The sequence below is a fragment of the Meles meles genome, chromosome 17 (genome assembly GCF_922984935.1).
Source record: "Meles meles chromosome 17, mMelMel3.1 paternal haplotype, whole genome shotgun sequence".
Classification (NCBI taxonomy): domain Eukaryota; kingdom Metazoa; phylum Chordata; class Mammalia; order Carnivora; family Mustelidae; genus Meles; species Meles meles.
Window position 1 is genome coordinate 2,481,365 of NC_060082.1, and position 20,549 is coordinate 2,501,913.

General features: G+C 58.8%; 1 protein-coding gene across 1 annotated transcript; it reads left to right on the top strand.

Moving 5' to 3' along the window:
- The first annotated feature begins 10,865 nt into the window (after positions 1-10,865).
- LOC123927442 lies at positions 10,866-20,271 on the top strand. Its single transcript, XM_045982010.1, has 6 exons — positions 10,866-10,964; positions 12,287-12,392; positions 16,085-16,477; positions 17,612-17,908; positions 19,331-19,459; positions 19,965-20,271. Exons 1-5 carry the CDS (start codon positions 10,881-10,883, stop codon positions 19,417-19,419), a joined length of 969 nt encoding a protein of 322 aa, XP_045837966.1. The 5' UTR covers positions 10,866-10,880; the 3' UTR covers positions 19,420-19,459; positions 19,965-20,271.
- Positions 20,272-20,549: the final 278 nt, after the last annotated feature.

Sequence of the window (20,549 nt, forward strand, 5' to 3'; positions counted from 1 at the left end):
GGGAAACTGAATGGCTCCATGATGCAGAAGATAAAATCCGGTGGATGGGACCTGAGATGTCCATAAATCTCTCAGTGGATCTTGTTCCTTCTACTGCGTCCCCATCCAGGTGGAGTGGAGAGGGACCCAGGTGTCTCTGGCCACTCTACTCCCTCTGCCATCTCGCTCCCTTCCAAGCCTCCACAATTGTGGGCATTAGTGGGATAGACCAGATCCTGGGTCATCGATTCTCCTCCAGGGGAGACTCTCCAAGACTGTAGAGTTCCCACTTTCCTGATTTCTTTAGCCAAAGTGACCAGATAGAGCCTGTATGAGGAACAGTCTCTCCTCTCCCCGCTTCCCTTTCTCAGCTGCTCCCTGTGCTGCTCACAAAAGCTGCTCGTGCTCATGGGCATCCTTCATTTCAGTGTAATTTCTCCCTCATGAGCCTGCAGGCAGCCTGAGGACAGAAGCTTCCCTTGTTCTTTGTCCCATCACCTGTGACATGGACAAAGCTGCTTCCTGGTACCTGTTCAATACTTGTTGGTGGAAGATGAGAAACATTTGCTCTGAAATCATTTGTCCCTCATCTGGGTTGCTAGGGGGGCCCACCCAAGCCTCCACATTAGAGCATGTGAAGTTGAATCTCACTGTCCCTGCAGATGACCTACCCTGAGCTGCCCACGTGGTTCTGCCAAGACAAGCTCCAGCTCCTATGATCGGACCCGCTCAGTGTGTGCATCCAGCCATGGACCTCAGCTGTGCTGGGATCATAGCTGCTGGGATCATGTCTCAGTCCGTCTGGCATCATGCTGACCTCCATGGGAACTCCATCACCTTGATGTGACCATGTGTGAAGAAGTCACAATTACACTAGATGTCCCAACCCAGAGAAACAGCAGATGCGGATTATGGATTCCATGGAAATCAAAGGTGCTGACATCACTGTGAAGTTCCTATGGGTGTAGTCATTTGGGGGAACATGAAAAGATCCTTTCAAACCATTTACGTTTACGGTTTCCTAAAGTACTAGTTCTAGTTATTTATTTCTGCATCATTGTCTGCTTTCCACATTTTATATAATCAATGTGGACTATTCTCCTCAGAAATGAACCCTTATTTTTCAAATATGTGTGTGTCATCAGGTGGAGAGAATCCAATGGGTGTCCCTGTGTTCAAGGATTGAGGCGTCCTGGGGAGTGGGTCACAGACCGAGCAAGTCCTGGGACGCAGGGAGGAGTAGAGGGACCTGAGTCCGGATCGTCTTGGACTCCCTGTGGGGCAGCCGGTTCCCCTCCCAGACGCTGACGCTCCAGGTCAGCCTCCCCCTGGGAGCAGGGCAGATCTGAGGGGCAGCTCCGGGGTGGGCGTTGCTGGGGCCCAGGAGGCAGGTGTGAAGGAGGTGGGCAGCAGGGGGCTTGCTGGTACCCACATCCCGATTTCTCCAGATTCTTGAGGGTTGGGGGGGGAAGGGGAGACCAGGGCCTGTCTGGGATGCCCTCACATCCCCAGGATGGGGAAACCACCCTCAAACCTCTCTTAGGGACGGCAGGTCTTAGCCCTGCTCCGGGGGCCGAGGCTGAGATCACCAGCAGCTCAGAGTCTCACTTTCCAGAGTCCTGCTTTGTCGGGGGAGCTCTGTCGACAGTCTCGGGCCCTGTGTGCACCCCTCCCCGCCCCCCAGCGTGCTTGTGTCCCAGCTCCCAGCTGAGGAGGGCGTGTGTGAGAGTGAGGGGCCAGGACAGCCTCCCAAGGCCCCTGCATTCGGGACAGCTGGGCCGTGACACTGTCCGTGGGGGTTGGGGGCAGGGGAAGGGAACCTTCCTTTCTTATCTGTCTGTGGCCTCTCCATGTGGTTACAGCTGTTTCCAGGCTCTTGTGGGGGAGGGGGTCTCTTGTGAACCAGGCTCTGACTTGGGGTCCTGGACCTGCCCTTGTTCCCACAGCTCCTCACGGTGCAGAGACGGACTGAGCTCTGCAGTCAGACCTGCTGGGTCGCTCGTTCTGCCTCTGCCACATATCGGCGGGAAGATTTTAGACAAACTACAGATGCTGGAGAACTGGCTTTATGTCTCTGAGCTCTGTGGCCCTCACCCGTCGAATAGAAAAATCCCCAAGGCGAGGTGTTCCTTGGAGAGTGAATGGAACAGCGCTCCTTCCAGCCAGAGCCGGACACGGGGACACAGGTCACTCCTGTGTGTGGTGCTACACGTTTCTCACTTGAGCAGAAACTGGCCAACAGTCCCAGGAAGAGAGGAAAAATGTCATTGCGTCCTTGTTCCCTGATGGACAATTTTCCCTGATGCAACAGTTGAAAACTAGAACAGGGTTCCCTGTGGGGCGGGAGGGGGGTCGTGTCAGCATAGAGCTCCCTCACTCTCCCGTGCTCTCACCCCGCGCCCTCCACACAGACGGGGACGCTGAGGGAACCTTTCTTTATAGAAGCTCAGGTCCCCCTCGCCCATCAGTGAGAAAAATCACACCCACCACGGTCGCTACCCAAGCCAACGGCAGGAGCACAGGACGTGCAGAGAGAGACGGATCAGGTGCAGGAGGCTGAGAGATGGTCGTCCTCGCAGGTCAACCACAAATGCAAATCGAACATTCTGGCCACCCTGTTTGCCTGTCAAATGAACACAGCTGTGTCTGTGGTGTTGAGAGTCCAGAGTGCAGTGACAGGGCGGGGACAGGCTCTCTTCTGTCTTATGGCCAATGCCCCCTACCTCAGTGGTCCTCCCCCGGGGCAGCTGTAGGAAAGACTGGACCCCAGTCCTGGGCTCTCTGGGGTGCGGGCAGGTAAGGCCAGGACAGACAGGGACGTGGGGCTGAGTGTGCAGGGAGCCACGTGCCAGGCTCGCCAAGGGCTGTCCACGTCAGGGTGACATGGGTTCCTGCCTCCGCTCTCGTCTGTGGGGGTCTGTCCCCCGGCGGGAAAGACTCCCCTGCAGCAAGCGTGCATTTGGTCATCGACCCTGGGATTTCTAGCTGGGTTTTCCTTTGGATTTTCTGGTTTCCTTTCTGACATTTCTCCTGGAGGAAGGTGAAGAGGACACACAGAGGACCCTGAGGGCGCCTGGCCCTGCTGTCTGCAGCCCCAGACCCCGGGCCGGTCTGGACAGAAAGCACATTCAGGCGGATGAGTGCCTTATTCTTATTCGGGCAAGCTACCAAATCACCAGAGTTCAGACCAGGAGCCTGTTGCCCTGCTTAGTTGGGGTCTCCCAGTGACCTCTACTCTTCAGGTCTGGGGGGCGAGGTCTCAGAGGATCAGAAGGCAAGGTCAGGTGTGGAGCAGGAGAGAGAAGTAGGTGCTGGAGGGCATGGGACCCCGTGCTGACCCCTGCCCTATCGCCCTGTCCCGTCTGACCTTGCCCTCGGCGGTCCAGCAGGGGGGCGGGGGCTCTGCGGGCTGCCTCTGCTCTCCCCTCAGGCTACGTGTGATGGGCAGGTGTGACCTGAGCCCTGAGTGTTTGCAAAGGGTATGTGGCCCCACCACCCTCCTGGGAAACCCTGTGTCCCTAGAGCAGAGCGGGTAGGTGGGTGTCCTCCCCTCGGGTCTCATCCTGAGGCAGAAATTAGGGGCAGGAAAGGGGGGTATCTGGTAGTAGAGCAATTCCCCTGGTGCCTCAGTTTCCCCTCCTTGAGGATCTTGCCCTTGGAGGGGGACAGACGCTGGGAGTGGGGGTGGGGCATGGCTTCCTTTCCCAGTGGCCCTGGTAGGGTAGGGTGAGGGCCCCCGGTCAGCACCCCCCCTCCCTGCTCTCTGCTCTGCCCTCACCCCCGCCCCCCTGCCCAGTTCCCTGGCTCCAGATGAGCCCCTGGGGACCCGCAGCAGCAAACACAAGAGGGACAGGCAGGAGCCGGCCCCAGGGAGTGCGGCAGACAGCACGGTGACTGTGACCCCGCACCTGCCCAGGCCGCCCTCCTCTGCCCTTCCTCCTCGCCGCCCACCCCTGCAAACCAGCCTGGTCGCCCTCAGGGGTCTTCCCAGGGCCAGGGCCAGAGAGAGACCCCGAGACCTGGGCAGCGAGGCTGGGAAGGGCCGCTCCCAGGGGCTGGGCTGCAGTCAGGGCTCAGGGCCAGGGCAGCCCAGGAAGCACCGCCCAGCAGGTGCAGGGACTGAGGGCAAAGCTGTGCGAGCAGCGCCCCCTGGTGGAAGGAGCCGCAGCGACAGCCGCCCTCACCCAGGTCTCCCAGCCCCACCTTCCTGGGCCAAGGGGACGAGGTCTGTCCCTGACACTTGAAGGGAGGACAGCACAGCCCTACCGTGGGAGCCAAGTTCTGTCCCGGTGCCCCTGGGTGTGCCTCCCCACCCCCACCCCCGGCTCTGGTTTTCTCACCTGTCCAGCAGGGGTGGGTTATGGGGCCGACTCTGAGGCCCCTCTGGCTCTGGCATCCTGGGATTCTAGGTCAGGATGGACCCGATCGGGCCCCCGTTACCTCTCTGACCTCCATCTCCTACCTGTCTTGCCTGGGCTCACGGATACTCTGGCCACACTGACCTCCTGCTCCTGGAACAGTCCAGGCAGTGTCCGGCCTGAGGGCCATTCCACGGGCTGTCACCTGGGCTAGGGAAGCGATTCCCCCAGATGTCCACAGTCACACCTCACCTCCTTCCTGTCTCTTCTCAGAAGTCTCCTTCTTGGGGAACCTGGGTGGCTTAGTGGGTCTGCATCAGGCTCTTTGCTCAGCAGGGAGCCTGCTTCACTCCACCCCCACCTCCTGGCCTGCCTCTCTTCTTACTTATGATTTCTTTCTCTGTCAAATAAATAAAAAAAAATCTTTTAAAAAAGTCTCCTTCTTGGGGAACCTGTTCTGACCTCCTGGTGTAACCGGAAACCACACTCCTGGATGCTGAGCCCCCCACCCTGCTCTGTCATCCAGAGCCCTGCTCGCCGAATTGACTGTGGTCCCTGCGCTTGGCCTTTCCCCATGGAGGAGGGGAGAAGGCAGGGAGGATTGCAGAGGGGTTGCTGGGTGCACTTGTGTGTGTGTGTGTGTGTGCGTGTGCGTGTGAGCACCTGGAGTGGGGTGGCGCACAGTAGGATCTCCTGCACTGTTTGTGGAAGGATCAAGTCCACCATCGGGGAGGGCCTGGGTCAGGGCTGACGGGTTCCCCTAACCAGCTCACACTCAGTGCATGGATGGGGTCGTGCTACTGTGACCATACAGGGGTTCAGGGAAAGGAGCCCTTGGCCCAGGAGCTGCCCATGGGGAGACCGAGAAAGAACGGAGGGCACGTGGGGAGAACTCAGCACAGCTCGGCCGCTGTCACTCAGCGTGTCTACACACGGGCCCCCGATTGACCCTCATCAGTGATTCTCGGTGGGATCCAGGGAGCATCAGCTGTGAGAGATGCTCCTCAACATGGGGTGGGGGCCGAGGTCAGATGAATATGGAAATGCGAAAACCACATCCCTCCGGCGATGGTCACCGCCCCTGCTCCAGGGAACATCAGTTTCATCCTTTACTCTGAGATTCACAACACGTATGACCACGGGGTTCAGCTTCCTTCTTCCTTTTTTGGAGCAAAAGCTCTATGGAGGTCCTGCAAGTTACCATCAGAACCATCGCCTACTCTGGGAAATGTCCACTAGAGGAGGAAGCTGAACCCTGAGCCCAGAACCCAGCACTGTGGGGTCCCCGCCAGCCTGCAGCGGGTCCTGGGTCTGGGCCTGCTGGGGCAGGGGTGAGGCAGGTGCTCACTGGGGTGGTCGGTGCGGGATGGGAGCAGCAGCCTTCTCTGGCAGGACCTCTGGGAACCAGGTGGTGGGAGGCCGAGGAGCAGAGCTCAAGCAGGCGTGGCTCTGAGCCGGGACTGGGTCTAGATCACCTTCCCGGGATGAGACCAGACAGAGCCTGAGGCCCTTTGTCTGTGGTGATGCCCGTGGGAAGAATCCTAGGTTGCTTCGGGTGCGGTCAGTTACCCACATCGGGTTTTAGTGTCCAGAGGAGAGTTGTCCCAGGTCCACCCCAAAGCTTCTGGAAGCAGAGTCGTCCTCCCATCCAGCAAACGTCCTTCTGCACCCACTCCATGAAGGGCCCGTGTGGCAGCTGAGGACACAGGATGGAACATGTGTCCTTGGCCTCAGGGGCCTGGATTTCCTACGAGGCCCCAGAATGGCCCCCAGCAGGACTGGGACGCACAGTCAGGGAGGAGGGAGCTGTTGGTCCTGCGAGTGCTGTCCACGTTCATGATGCTCACGGGTCTGGGACATGGACCTGCCCACAGTCCTGGCATCTCAGTGGCCGAGCTCTCTGGCCGTCACCCCGGGCAGCGTGGCCTGGCACAGCCTCCCACAGGTGGGCTGTCCTGGCTTCTCCCCTCTCCCCTCTGGGATTGTTCTCAGTGGATGGCAGACCAGGCCCTGGCCGCTGCGGGATCCTGCGGTCACCGGGTCTGCAGGCGCCTGTCCTCAGAGGCCATCGTCTTAGGGCTTGGCCATGTGACCCGCCCCCCCCACTCACAGGGACCCCCTGGCCTGAATCAGAGAGTGGAGGGGCCGTGAGGGACTGGGGTCTCCCTGCTCCGCCTGTTTGCTCCCCTCCCCCATGCCGAGGTCCCCCTCTCCCCTAACCTCCCTGGAAGCCTGTGAGGGGAGACCTGGACACAACAAGGATCCACAGGCTACCCCCTCCCGATCTGTCCTTCCCACCAGGCTGTCACCGCGATCAACTCTCCTGCACGAGCGGCCTGTTTTCTCAACGGAGGTGAACTTCAGGGCCACTCCTGGCCAGCTGCTGAGCCCCCTCGGAACTCGCTCCTGCAGACTGGGGAGCAGGACCCCCACAGCACAGGGAGCGGCGTCCTCCGGTAACAGCTGCCGGCCGGCCGTCAGGAGCAGAGACCCGGCCACAGGGCCGAGCCGCCTGTCTGCCCCTGCCCGCAGCTCCTCCCCGACCTGCTGGCCGCGTGCACCCAGCCGCCCCCTGACGGGTCATCCTGTGGCCCTCCTCCCAGTCCCTTCCTGCCCTGTTTCTCCGTCCCTGGGCTGCTCCAGTTCCCGGGATGACAGTCAATGCTCGGGAGCCTCTGGGTGGGGGATCCTCCCCCTCCCCTGGAAGGGTCTGTGCTTCTGCCTCCCGATAGCCTGTGCGCCCCCCTAGGACAACGACTCAGCTTCCCCACGTGCTGCACTCAGTAGGTGCTCATGACCTGTGTGTGCAGGTGAGCTGACCCGGGAGGGCTCCTTTGCAGGAGTCTCTAGCGGCAATTCGGACCTCGGCCGCCAGGTGGCGCTGGTGCCTGAGCTCAGGGCCTGGAGGGGGGATGCTCAGGCAGGCTTGGGGGGCACAGGGGCTGCCCAGCGGGGCGGGGCCGCGGAGCCTCTCCCTTTGCTCCCAGACCCACCACAGGGCCAGGTCGGGGTGGGGGCGCCAGAGACAAGGAGGGCCTGGCAGGTGGACCGGGGGCCCTGGTACAGACATGAAGGTGCGGCCAGGAATCAGGGACTAGGAGCCCAAACTGGGAGATCCTCTGGTTTGGGGGTGGGGGGGAAGTGGGGAGAAAGGAGACAACAAGGTGGAGACATCTGAGAGGAAGGATAGGGTGCCAGGAACCCTGAGGGCACTACCGGCCTGGTCCCTACCTGGGGCACTCACAGCTCTGGCTCCTGTCTGACTTTCCTCTCCAGGCTGTGTGACCCTGGGCAGGTCACCTGCCCTCTCTGTGCCTCCGATTTCTGCTGAGCCCAATGACGATGTTGATAGGACTAACCTCGTCAAGCCATTCAGAGATTAAATGAAAAACCACATGAATCAGTGATTAGCATTAGGTACTCAGCAAATAATATCTGATTTAAAAGGTCGTCTAAGGGGCGCCTGGGTGGCTAAGTTGGTTGAACGACTGCCTTCAGCTCAGGTCATGATCCTGGAGTCCCAGGATCGAGTCCCGCATCGGGCTCCCAGCTCACTGGGAGTCTGCTTCTCCCTCTGACCTTCTCCTCGCTCATGCTCTCTCTCACTGTCTCTCTCTCTCAAATAAATAAATAAAATATTTTTTAAAAAAAGTTTGTCCAGGGACCTGGCTTGCCCAGTCGGAAATGCGGGCAGTTCTAGATCTGGGAGTGGTGAGTTCGAGCCCCACACTGGGCTTAGAGTCTACTTCAAGAAATGGCAAGCTGAAGTTGGTTTACTAAAGTATTAAAAATTAGTGATACAGAGGAAATAAATTGTTCTATGTTCTCTCAGGCAGAGAGCTCCTGATGACGAAGTTCAGGTTGTATTCGTGTGATTGAAAACTGATGCAAATGTTTCCAGAATGAAAGTCTCCCTCCCACCTGTGTGTCCCACAGCCCCTCTGCTCCAGGGCAGCCTGTTATATGCCCTGTGTTTCTCATAGTTACACTGTGTCTATAACCGCTACATTGTTGAAAAGGGTACATTGTATCTATGCTGTGTCTACACTATCCAACGCGGATCATCAGTACTTTATGTCCCACCGCGTAACCTCAGTGCCAACATGTGTCCTGATCTCAGAAATGTCCGCAGTGAGGAAACCCGAGCCCAAGTGTCCTTGACGAGCAGGAGCCATCAGTCCCCTCCCGTGAGCCCCTGCGGCAGCTGCTGGACCTCAGCCTCCTTCCCAGTCATGCCTGAGACTCTCTCTCCTGGTCTCATTCAAATTGCCCCCCACTCTGTGGCCTTCGTCCTCTCCCCTTCCTGCTCCTGGTTTAAGTCCTAACTCAGTCCTTACTTGTCCCTCAGATTCCCAGACTGTTCCCTTGACCACTCCCTAGTTAAGAGTGTCAGTCCCCGGAAGTGTCTTGTGCCCTCCTTCCCCTGCTGGAAGACGACCCCCCGAGAGGAGGGCTTCTGTCTCCCTCACCAGTGACCCCCGTGGGAGCTCCGTCCGTAGCAGGGAGTAGGGACTGAGCTGCAAGGGACCTCGGGGGCTCCTGGCTGGCCTGGTTATGGTCCTGACACCTCCATTCGGGGCCATAGACCTTCTGGAGGAGCTGAGGAGAGCTCGAGACCCCTTCCTAGGGAAACACTCGCATTTGCCAGACGAGGAAGGAAGCCTGTGAACCCTTGGAAGTGGGGGTAAGGACTCAAAGCCCTGACGACACATCGCGGACAAGCAGTGCCGGGGGCAGACGGTCAAGGTCATCATCCCCAGGGTCAGGTGGTCTCTCCCGGGGACGGGTATCAGGATCCTTTGAGGAGGCTCCCACTGGCTGTTTCCCGTCAGTTTCTGGATCTTGTTCTGGAAGCTGGGACATCGTCGGGGTGCAGCAGTCGGGTACCGAGCGATGTCTTCTCCATGATGTGGGGAAATTGCACTTGAAACAAACCTGTAGGGACGCGGTCGGACCTCATGTCTGGGGGTCGAGCTGGGGGCTCCGAGTTCGGCTAGATGGGGCCTCCAACCTTCTCCGGGTTTCCCAGTTTCTCCAGGCTGGTGACACTTCCCAGGTCAGGAGAGCCGAGCCCCTTCCTTAGGCACGAGGCCAGCAGACAGCCGCCTGGCGGAGATGTCAGGAAAATGCAGAGCAGCGGGACTCTCCGGCAACACTTCCAAATCCCTAAGCATCACCTGGAAGGTTCGCCTTCCAGAAACTAAGAACACCAGAGCCATTGGTGAAGAAGGACCCCAGGGTGGGGTGGGAGGGTGGTCTCCAGATGGCCAAGGCAGACGCTGACCTGTGAATTGGGGTGGTCCTTGGGGAGCCCAGGGAATAGGACTATGTGTGTTTATTGGAGGCAAAAACGCCACACATGCGAGGTCCTCTACTTGCCATGCTCCGTACCCATCCTCCGTCATGAGCTCGCTGGACGTGGCCCAGAGGGACTGGCCTTGGTTTCTTCTGACTGTGGGGTCAGTGGGGCCCATGGCCTCCTCCTGCCCATCAGGTTCTCAGTGTTCTCCTGTTACGGGGTTTGGAACAAGCTCCCAGTTCTCCATAAAGATCCAGCTTCTTCCTGAGAGCGTGTGCTCCTGTCCAGACCGCCCCCGTCCTGCGGGGCGCAGACTGGGATGATTGGACTGGCTGGAGAAGTGGGGTGCACACAGGGGCCCCAGCATCTGGGGGAGGCCTGACTCTGGCCGGAGCTGGGTAGCCATCAGAGGCTCCCGAGAGCCGTGTGGTCAGAGCTCAGATGCCAGGTTCCGGAGCCTCCTTTTCTGGAAGCTGCCATGCAGCACACCCCTTTGGGCCTGCAGACCCCCGCCTCCCCTGCACGGATTCCCTCCCCACCATTCCCTGCAGAGTGAGGCACTCCCCAAACCAGGGCTTCCCTCCCGATCTGTCTCCTGCACAGCAGAGCACCACGGAAACCACACGGACCTCTAGTGACCTGGGGCTGGGGGTGGTGAGCTCTCTGCCCGCCAGGGAGCTGTGTCCAGGTGGGATGAAAGTTTCTAGAAGAACCTGAGTGTGGGAGAAGCCACGCCCACTGTGAGCTGGGCTAAAGGCGTTGGTCTGAGTGTGACTCAGCCAGTGCAGGGGGCGGCTGTGGTCGGCAAAGGGCCGCTGTGGACCCCAGAGGCTGCAGAGATGCCGCCACGGGCTTATGTCCCCTGCTTGTGGGTGTGAGACGGGAGAGAGGCTGCCCTGGGTCAGGCCTGGCCTCCCTCTCCCTCAGTGTGGCTTCTCAAGGTCTGAGTGAACTTGATCCTGGAAATATCAGTGGCCAAGGACGTCTGAGACCTGGGCCTGGCTCTGCCCCATCCCGGCGTCCAGACCAGGGGCTCATCAGATCACCTACGGGTCCTGACTTTGCTCATCTGTGACATGGACGGTAACCCTGAGCCCCGCTGCCCCTCACAGGGAAGAACTTTGGAACCACAGAGACCTGGACACACAGAGGACTGGTGACCTGAGCTGTCTTGCTGCACAGGGCAGCAGGAGGGGACAGAGATCAGTGTCTGCAGGTGTAGAAAGTCCTGGGGCTGCCCCAGCATGGAGTGTGTGCAGGCTGACCCTCCGGGGTCCCGGCCTGCAGCTGCTGGGGGTTCCCTCCTGGGCCCTGCGCCCCACCCGAAGGTGGGGTTTGCACAAGCAAACAGTTCTCACCCTGAGACGGCTCGCTCAGGGCTGTAGGGACGGGGACAGGAGGACAGCCGACTTGGTCCCCATCACCCTGAAGGGACCAGGGAATGAGCTAACCAGATCTGGACTCCATCCGAGGACTTTCTCCCCACAAGGCTCAGGGATGGCCGTGGAAGGGATCTCCCATCACTGGGTGGGAGCGGGGGGACAAGGCAGTGCGGAGGGCTCTCTGGTCTGAGGGGCGCAGAGCAGTTCCGGGGGAGCCCAGACTGGATGCGGTGATGGCTAGAGACCACACAATGGGATGGGACAGCGGCGGTGACGCGGGATTTCCCAGAGTTCCTTGTTGGGACTCCACACCCTGACTCTTGTTCTGCTGGGTGACCTCTGGCAGGAGGACCAAACCTTTAGGACTCGGGCCTCACATCCATAAAATGAGTTCAACAGCCAACAGGCTGACCACCTAGAGTGCGGGGCCCTGGGCCAGTCCTGGGGATCCAGCCTGAGGATCTGAGGGTCTGAGCAGCTGAGGGGGAGCCCAGGGGGCAGGCAAAGGGGCACCGGCCGGGAGTTAGTGATGGAGCTGCTCCCCTAGGGCCCACGGGAGACCAGGGTTCTTGACCTTCGGGGAACCCATCTGGGAAGAGGAGGCAGAGCCTGACCTTCCGTACATGGCCGTGAGTCTGAGGCCTCTGAGCCTGTGGCCAGAGGCCCGTGTCCCTCTCCAGCTCTGCCTGTGTGTGAGCCCGGTCCAGGCCTGGCAGAGCCTCACAGGGAACGGGGGCTGTGGGGCCGCTCCTGTGGGGGTGGGCTTGGTCCTATGTGGGAGGGGGCAGGGCTGGCCCTAGGCTGCAGACAGGGCCCTGGGGACCAGCAGTGGGGACATGCCCGTGTGTGCCCTGGGGTGTGGGGTGACACTGTGTTCTTGCCTCTAGGAGGGGACTCTGTGCCTGGCCATCGGCTGACACTGGCGAGCAGGGTGGCCCGGGCTGAGTGGGAGCCCAGGGACAGAGGTCAGGGGTCCTAGGGGTGCAGGCTGAGGAGGGGCGATGACCACCTGGTTGTGAGCACAGGGACAGGGTCTCTCCAGCACCGGGCCTCCTCGAGGGCGGCTGTTCCCACGTTTACTCTACAGTTATCTCCTGCGGCCCCTGGGGGTGCTGAGCTAACATGAGAGATCGGAGTGGGTTTCTCTAGGCTGGACTTTGAGGTCCCAGAACGAACAGCCAGCGGGGAGGAGCCTAAGGGCTCTTCTGAGTGATGCTTTTCCTCTTTTCTAGACTCTGCGCTCTGGTGTTTCCTGTGCAACCTCACAGGCCCAGGCGGAGCCAGCAGGGAGGCAGCCGGCCATGGGCGCCTGCTCAGAAGACCCCCATCTGTGCGGGGCCTCCTGGCTCCTGCGATTCGCCAGCTTCCTCCTCAGTGAGTGGCCCGGGCCCCCTGGGAGGGAGGCCGCCGGGTGGGCAGGGAGGCAGGAGCTCCCGGGCTGGCTGAGGTCTGTGCTGAAGAACCAGACAGAGCAGCTCCGTGATGACAGAGCACACGCGGTGAGCTGGGTTAGAGCCCCCGGGGGGGACAGAGGGAACAAAGGGAGCTTTGGGCTGAGGCCAGGCTGGGAACCGTGACCCGGCTGCCTGGCAGTATGAAAAGAATCCCCTCCCCCCAACCCAGGGCGGTGAGGCCCGGAGACCCTGGAGCCTGGTGGGGAGAGGATGGAGGAGACACAGGAGCGGCTGCGGGGGACCCAGGTTGGGGGCACCCCCGCCTTCCGTGCACAGGGACCGGCAGCCTCTGCAGCTGCTGTGTGCAGGAGGGGCCGACCCAGAGCCCCCGTCTGAGCTGGAGGGGCTGCGCCAGTCCGGCTCCTTGGGCAAGCTGAGGCCCCGAATCCAGTGATATTCTGTTTGCAAAGGAAGGAAAGGAGCCCCCAGAATTCAAGGGTCTGCGCCCACCTGCTGTGTGTAGGGGTGAGCCGGGAACGGGAGACTGCTGACCTGATCTGGGTGGGGCAGGAAGGAAGCAGCGGGGCCCCCGAAAAGGGAACTGGAAACACCCTGTCCCCACAAATGCCGGATTTCCTGGTTCTTACTTCATCAGCGTTTGTCTGCTTTGTGTGACATGAAACACGAATAAATGAGAAACATTTTGTGTGAGTGCACCAGCCCTCTCTAAGCTGCAGGGATTCTAGGAAATTCCAGAATCACGGTGCGTGTGTAAACAGGGCACTGCGTCCTCAGGCAAGGCATGAAGAGCCAGAAGGGACCTTCCTGTCGGCAACACGCGGCGTTTCTCTTCCTTTCAGTTTCATCGACGTGGAGACATGGGAAATCACATAGTTTCCTACGTAAATGTCTGGGTTGGAAGATGGAGAAAGAAAGTGAGGAAGAAAGAGAGAGAAATGGACAAAATGTTATGTTGATGGTTGAAAGTCAAATTTCATCTAATTTAAATAAACTTGGACTCTCTTGCTCATGGCACCCTGTCCCTGACCTTCTGTCCCTCTATGGGGTCAGCACCTTTTGCAGATCCAAGCACCATGGTGTCTTCCTCCCGTCCTGAGTGGGCTTCCAGCTTCTGGGCCGCTCCACCCCCGCCGCCTGAGGGCTGAGCCTCCTCTCTCCTGGGTTCCCCCATTTCCAGCAGGGGCCGGTTAACCCTCAGGTGGCCCCGCGTCCCTGCCCTGCCAAAGCCCACCGAGTCCTTGAGTCCCCTCTCCTGGGACAATATTTGGAGAATGAGACCCCAGACCTGCTAAGACTGTTGACCAGAGAGCAGTGCTGGGAGGGAGGAGCCCTGGGTGGGACAGGGGGAGAGTAAGGGGAGGGCAGGGCAGCTCCGTGCAGGGGAAGCACTGGGCTGAGGGAGGGGAAGCTCCAGGTCTGACTCTGACCCGGGTGACCCGGGACAGGTCCTCCTCCCCCACTTCCTGCCAAGGGAGTCCCTCCTCTGTGAAAGGCCCCCTCTACGGGCCTCCAGCGGTGACACCCTGGGACTGGCGGGTCTTCTGGACGGAACTTTGCATAGTTCTATGTACGTGAGCTTTGCGTGTGTTGATCTAGGGCCGGAGCCAGGTCACACAGGATAGTGTTTTTCTGTCTGTTAAATCATGAGGAGCCGCCAGGCTCATTCACAGGAGGAATGTTCCTTATGATGTGACATCACACCAAACAGATAATCATATCAGAAAATGGGCAGAAGATATGAACAGATACTTCTCCAAGGAAGACATACAAATGGCTATCAGACACATGAAAAAATGCTCATCATCACTAGCCATCAGGAAGATTCAAATTAAAACCACATTGAGATACCACCTCACACCAGTTAGAATGGCCAAAATTAGCAAGGCAGGAAACACATGTGTTGGGGAGGATGTGGAGAAAGGGGAACCCTCTTACACTGTTGGTGGGAATGCAAGTTAGTGCGGCCACTTTGGAGAATAGTGTGGAGATTCCTCAAGAAATTAAGAATAGAGCTTCCCTATGACCCTGCAATTGCACTGCTGGGTATTTACCCCAAAGATACAGATGTAGTGAAAAGAAGGGCCATCTGTACCCCAATGTTTATTGCAGCAATGGCCACGGTCGCCAAACTGTGGAAAGAACCAAGATGCCCTTCAACGGATGAATGGATAAGGAAGATGTGGTCCATATACACAATGGAGTATTATGCCTCCATCAGAAAGGACGAATACCCAACTTTTGTATCAACATGGACGGGACTGGAAGAGATGATGCTGAGTGAAATAAGTCAAGCAGAGAGAGTCAAGTATCATATGGTTTCACTTATTTGTGGAGCATAACAAAGAACATGGAGGACATTGGGAGATGGAGAGAAGGGAGTTGAGGGAAACTGGAAGGGGAGATGAACCATGAGAGACTATGGACTCTGAGAAACAACCTGAGGGTTTTGAAGGGGTGGGGGGATGGGAGGTTGGGGGAACCAGGTGGTGGGCAATAGAGAAGGCACGTATTGCATGGAGCACTGGGTGTGGTGCAAAAACAATGAACACTGTTACGCTGAAAATAAACAACAAAAAAATATAATGTGACATAATGTTCTCTTATCAGTCGGGCGAAGGGCAGAAAGTTTGATCACCGTGTGCCGGTGGGAACCTCAGCACTACTGCGGGGAGAGCCGCTGGGGTCGCTCTCAGGAGGCGGTGAGCAGCGTTGGTCAGAGGCTGAGATGGAGCTGCCTTTGGTCTTAGACCCACTAGTGGGTTATCCCAGTGTCCACACAGCCATGCGTGCCGTCCACACACCCGGGTGTGAAGCACATACATGCACACTGGGCAGGCACACACTCACGGGTGACACGTATGTCCTGGCTGTGATGTCCACGCACCCACGGCCGCGCATATGCCCCCCCAACGGACGTACCTCAGTCCCCGTGTGCAGAGAATCCATCCAAAGCTGCTGGTGTTTGCAGGGACAACATCAATAGGACTGTCCCAGGAGGAGGGAGCAAGAGCCCCATTTGGGCCGTGAGCAGCTGTTAAATGACGCACTTCCATGAGGGTAGGCCCTGAAGACTGGTGGCCAGAGGCTGCCCTCCGTCCTGCCCCAGGAGGGTCTCTCCATGGGGCCGCCCACAACACGGCGGCGGGCTTCACCACATCGAGCAGGAGACAGGGTCACAGCAGGACAGGGTCACACTCCTGTCAGACCTGCTGTCCCTGAGGGCTGTCCATCATGTTAATGGCGCTCTGCTCCTTAGAGAGGAGTCCCCGGGAGCAACCCCCCTCTGGGGCAGAGCTCACAAGACGTGTGGGCACGAGGGGTCCCTGCAGCCCCGTGAGAACCTGCCTCCTGCAGAAATGCACTCGCTGTGGCCCCCAAAATGGGCTCCTGCTTCAGAATCTAGATCTCCTGACATTCGTCCTCTCGCTGTCAGGGGTCAGGACACTGCAGGTGAGCAAGTTCCCGTGACCTGCTCAAGGGGACGCTCCCCTGGGACCAGGAGGGATTCCAGCCTCGCCCCAAACTCATGACACTCTCCTGCCCTCCCAGACTCCAGGGGGCACATGGGATGGATTTCAGGAAGATGGTTCTAGGGTTTCCTCCTTTATTCCTAATGAAAACCACCCATGTTTCCTGTGTCCTATGCCCTAGGTGTCTGCAGCGCTGTGACCCAGAGTCCTGGAGCCCGTGGGTCTGCTGTGGATGATTCTGGAAACCCTGTTCCTCTGAAGGGGATTCAGGGAGCTTCTGTGCTGTTTCATGTGGTCAGAAATCCAGAATTACCTCCAGAAGTCGAGCTGGAGAAGATGTCTTGGGGAATCGTATCCAGATCAAATTACAGAGTCATGCTGCGCGTGTTTCCTGGGAGAGATGTCCCACAATGGGTCAACTTCCAGGACAAGTTCGAGAAGAGGGTCCATGTGCTCAACACAACGACGCTGAGGATTGACAACCTGACCCTTGAGGACAGTGGGCTGTACCGGGCTCGAGAGTCCTATACGAGAGGAAGACAATATGACCAGGATTTCAACCTGACGGTCTACGGTACGTGCCGGCCCCTCCCCCAGTCCCACAGCGGACCCCCTCCCGCTGTCCCCGGAGTGTCCGTGAGCACCCCGCTTACAGGATTCTTTCTAGACCGCAGCCTTCGGACTCGATTTTCTCCCCTGAAATCAGACGTCATGTGTCCCCGGGGAATCCAGACCATCTCTAGTTTAGCATCAGCTGGTTCTCAGCCTCAGTTCCCTTTGCCCTGGAACCTAAGACACCTGCAGGCTCTAAGGGCCAGCACGTGGCCATGGTTAGTGGACACTCGTCACCTAGCAGGATCCGGAATCCCACGTGTGGTTCTCCCCGCCCTGTCCCGTCGTCCTTCTCAGCCCAGCCTGAGACAGCTCACTCACAGACTCCACAGTCCAGCTCTGAACCTCCACAGATGGAGGGGAATTCACAGGGTAACCCCTCCTCAGACCCTCAGGGAGCAGCTCTCTCTCCCTGCACCCCTCCCCCTTGCACAGGGAGACGTCCTGCCCAGAGAGAGGGGACTTTGCACCCTCAGGACCTGGAGATTCCCAAGAGTGACTGTCCATCTGTCCCTTGTCTTCCTGGGTGGACCCCAAGCTCAGTGCCTGTTATAACCACTTGGAGTGTCCATACCTTGGAACCACCACTGTGTCCCCCACTGCGGTCTCTCCTGGGGGAGCCTGGGGCTGCTCTCTGGGCTCCCAGAGCTGCCGGCGGCCGTCTGTACCACGGGCTCTGCCGTCCCGGGAACCATCCGGGCAGGAGAAGTAGGGCCATGTCCTGGACTAGGACAAATCCTGTCCCAGCGTCTCCTTCTTTTAGGGCACACCCCCCTCTTGTAGAATTATGGGCTTCAGGTAAGTGGCTCTAGTATTTATTTTATCAAGGGCAAATTTTAAGACGCAGTCTAGTGAAATCTAGCGAAATCTAGGGAAAAAGTGCTCAGTCTAGTGAATCACATAGAGCTGAACTCAGTGGCTCCCTTCCTTATTGGCACCTGCTGGATATTTGGATCAATTCCCTGTTATTTGTAAAATGCAATCACTGTCCTTACGGGGAGGAAGCCGGAGAGTCAGGGAGAATCCGCAGGAGGAAGCAGGAGCTGTGATGTTCTCCACTCACTGAGACTCTGTCCTCTTGTCCCTCCTGCCCCAGAGCCTGCGCCCCTTCCCCGGATCCGTGCCATGGTTCTGTCCCTCACACCAGGCGGGTGCAACATCACTGTGGAGTGTAACACCACGGGAACCAGAAAGGATGTGACTGTGTCCTGGGAGAGCAAGGGTCTCCCCAAGGAGCTGGAGCAGAGACCGGCCCCAGGACCAGCCCCCAACCCCTGGACCCTGGCTGTGAACCTGCCCCTGAGGCAGCCCAGCCCCAGCCTCTCCTGTGTGGTCAGCAATCAGGCGGACCAGAAAACTGCCACCCTGGACCTTGGGGACGTCTGTGGCCACGGTGAGTGCACCTGCCAAAGGAGAGGGACGTTTCCAGAGCTCAGGGTGAGGGTTCTTGGCTTCTGTCCTCCATGTTTACGTCACCCCCTGACACCTGGACACTCCGTTTAGGACTCTGGCATGAACATCCAACCTGTGTCTGCTCTTCAGTGTCCCTCCCGTGCTGCTCTCCAGCCCTCACCCCTGCTGGTCCGGGCAGCACCCAGCCGGTACCTCTCCCCACCCTCATCCACCCTTCCTTGTGTGTCTAGGGACATTCTCAGGAAAAGCGAGTTGGGGGGGTCCATGGTCTGTTCCACCCACCTGCTCGCCTGCATTCCTGACGTGTCCCGCTCTCCTCTGCTGCCAGCCTCTGCTCAGGCCCCTCCCTCTGCCCTCACCCCTTCCAAGTCAGGAGTCCTCCACTCCCCACTTATTCCCATCCAGGGATCCCCTCCCTGCAGCTCGCTCTGGGGGCCTGTGACCCGGGCAGTCCCACAAGGCAGCGTGCTGGGGGCAGTCCCAGCAGGAAGAGAGTTTGCACAGGGGCTCCTCAGCCTCGATGGCTCAGGGCCCTGCAGGAGCTGCTGCTGTCCTGCCCTCACACCTTGCTTCCTCTAAGGAGTGGCCAGTGGCCCCACACTGGGAGCTGATGCTCTGGCCCAGGATTGGTGTCCTGTGGAGCCTGAACCCCTGGAGGGCAGGGGCCATGTCTGCTGTTCCTTGAATGCCTGTCCCAGCCTCGGCCTCAGGCCTGTTGCTCACAGTCAATGTGTCCCTGAATGAATGAGTGAATGGCCTGGTTCCCTGTGAGACCCTCTCCTTCTACCCCTCATCTGTCAGCTGCTGGAGGGCCTACTCTCTTAGTATCCCTGATCCCAGAGGAAGCTCATGGCTCAGGGACCCACTGGGTCCTCTGGAAAGAGGCTCCTGCCTCCCTCTCATTCTCCCACCCAGCTTCCCTTACCGGTCCCTCTCTGGCCTATCCCAGTGGGTGCCGGCATCTCCCAGGGCTGGGGACTTGTCACAGCCATTCCTGGTCATGGCTGTCTGTCCTGGGATGCCTCACCCACCCTGAATATCCAGCAATCTCCTACTCCTCCCTCAAGACCAGGCTTGCCCATCACCTCCTCCAGGAGGCCCTCCATGATGACCTGGGTACAAGCTGTAGCTCTAGTCCTGGGATGGCTCTGGCTGGCTGCCCCTGCATGTGCTCAGCCCTCCCCCTGCTGAGGGGCTCCTCAAGGGCAGGCACCATGTCCAGATCCTCTCAGCACCCCGGTCCCAAGCAGGAGCTCAGGAACTGGCTGAGTGAGAGCCCCTGCCCTGCTCCTCCCTCTCGAGCTTCTGACCAGGTTCCTTCAGAGTCTCCATGTGCCTGGCCATGGGCGTCCTCAGTTCTCTGTCGCCTTAACCTTCGTCATTCTCTGTGCGATGGAAACAGATCCAACTGGAGAAGCCTCTGCTGTCCACGAGGGAGTCATCCCCTGGATTGTTGTTCCTGTGCTGGGGGTCCTCGGCGCTCTGCTGTGACTTCGTGTGACAAGTAGGAAGAAGATGGAGCCTGGGAGAGGCAGGTTGCATTTCTCCATCCCACCCGCACTGGATCCCGGGCTCCTGTCCTGTATTTCTCTGCTCAGGGGATGTCCCTGCAGGAGGCTGGCTGCTGTGGCCATGGCTGTGGGGGCCATGGAGGGGGAGGGAGGGTACAGGCTTCCAGGGTCAGAGTCAACCTCCATCTGTGTATGACTCAGGGGCAGGATCACAGGAAGAGCCCAGGGACCCTGATTTTGGCATCTATAATAGAAAGGGGTGTCTGGAGACACCAGGGATGGGGATGGGGCAGCCTGGGTTCTCCCAAGTCCCTCTGTGCCTGGGTGCCAACCCCAGTTTCCTGCACTTCTGGCCTCCAGGCCTCTGTACCCTTTCTGGACACGCAGAATTAACTTAAAAATTCTCCAGGGGTCCATGCAGTGCTGGGCACTAGGGGAGGTCATGTGCAGCCCTGGGTCTCTGTGGGTCCCTCTGGGTCCTTCGCATCCCTCAGCTGTTCCAGGAACCCTCTTTCTGCATTCCAGGTTAGGGGCGAACCACATCTAGAAGAGGAGAACTCTCTCATTGTTGTCTACGGTGAGGTCCACAGCCCAGGCCAGACCATGACCATGATCAAATGGGAAGAAACAGGAGAATCCCGCCCTGGGGACAACTGTCTCGTGAGCATGATGCCCGCCGCTCTGGTCCTGTCTCTTCCACCTCCGACAGCTCTGAGCAGGGACTGGATGGGTCCAGCAGTTCTTTCTGTGCTAAATCCTCATGCACAAGCCCCCGTGAGACACCCACAGTGGTAGATCAGGGAAACTGAGTAAATAAATTGGTCCAAACCTGTTCCAGGACCGACCACTCAGCCTCTGCTACGTGACAACCCCAGATGGTCCCCACTGTCCCCTCATCTGTACAACATCAAACTGGCTTTCAGACCCTCAGCCTCTGGGACAAACCATAGAGAATCACAACACCCCCCGGCCGTCAGTCCTGCGCTGAGAGCTCTTTACAGACAATGTGAATTCGTAATCGTCCCTGCTTGCTGAGGGCGGGCTCTGTGACCCTCACTGTTCGGACATTCTGCTCATTCCTAACTCACTGGGTCGTGGTGGACTCTCTGT

Excerpts from the sequence above, each read along its gene's own strand:
- LOC123927442 (XM_045982010.1), top strand. The coding sequence starts at position 10,881 with ATGGAGTGTGTGCAGGCTGACCCTCCGGGGTCCCGGCCTGCAGCTGCT. Across the intron at positions 16,478-17,611 it reads TTTCAACCTGACGGTCTACG|AGCCTGCGCCCCTTCCCCGG; the intron begins GTACGTGCCGGC and ends CTCCTGCCCCAG. Across the intron at positions 17,909-19,330 it reads TGGGGACGTCTGTGGCCACG|ATCCAACTGGAGAAGCCTCT; the intron begins GTGAGTGCACCT and ends CGATGGAAACAG.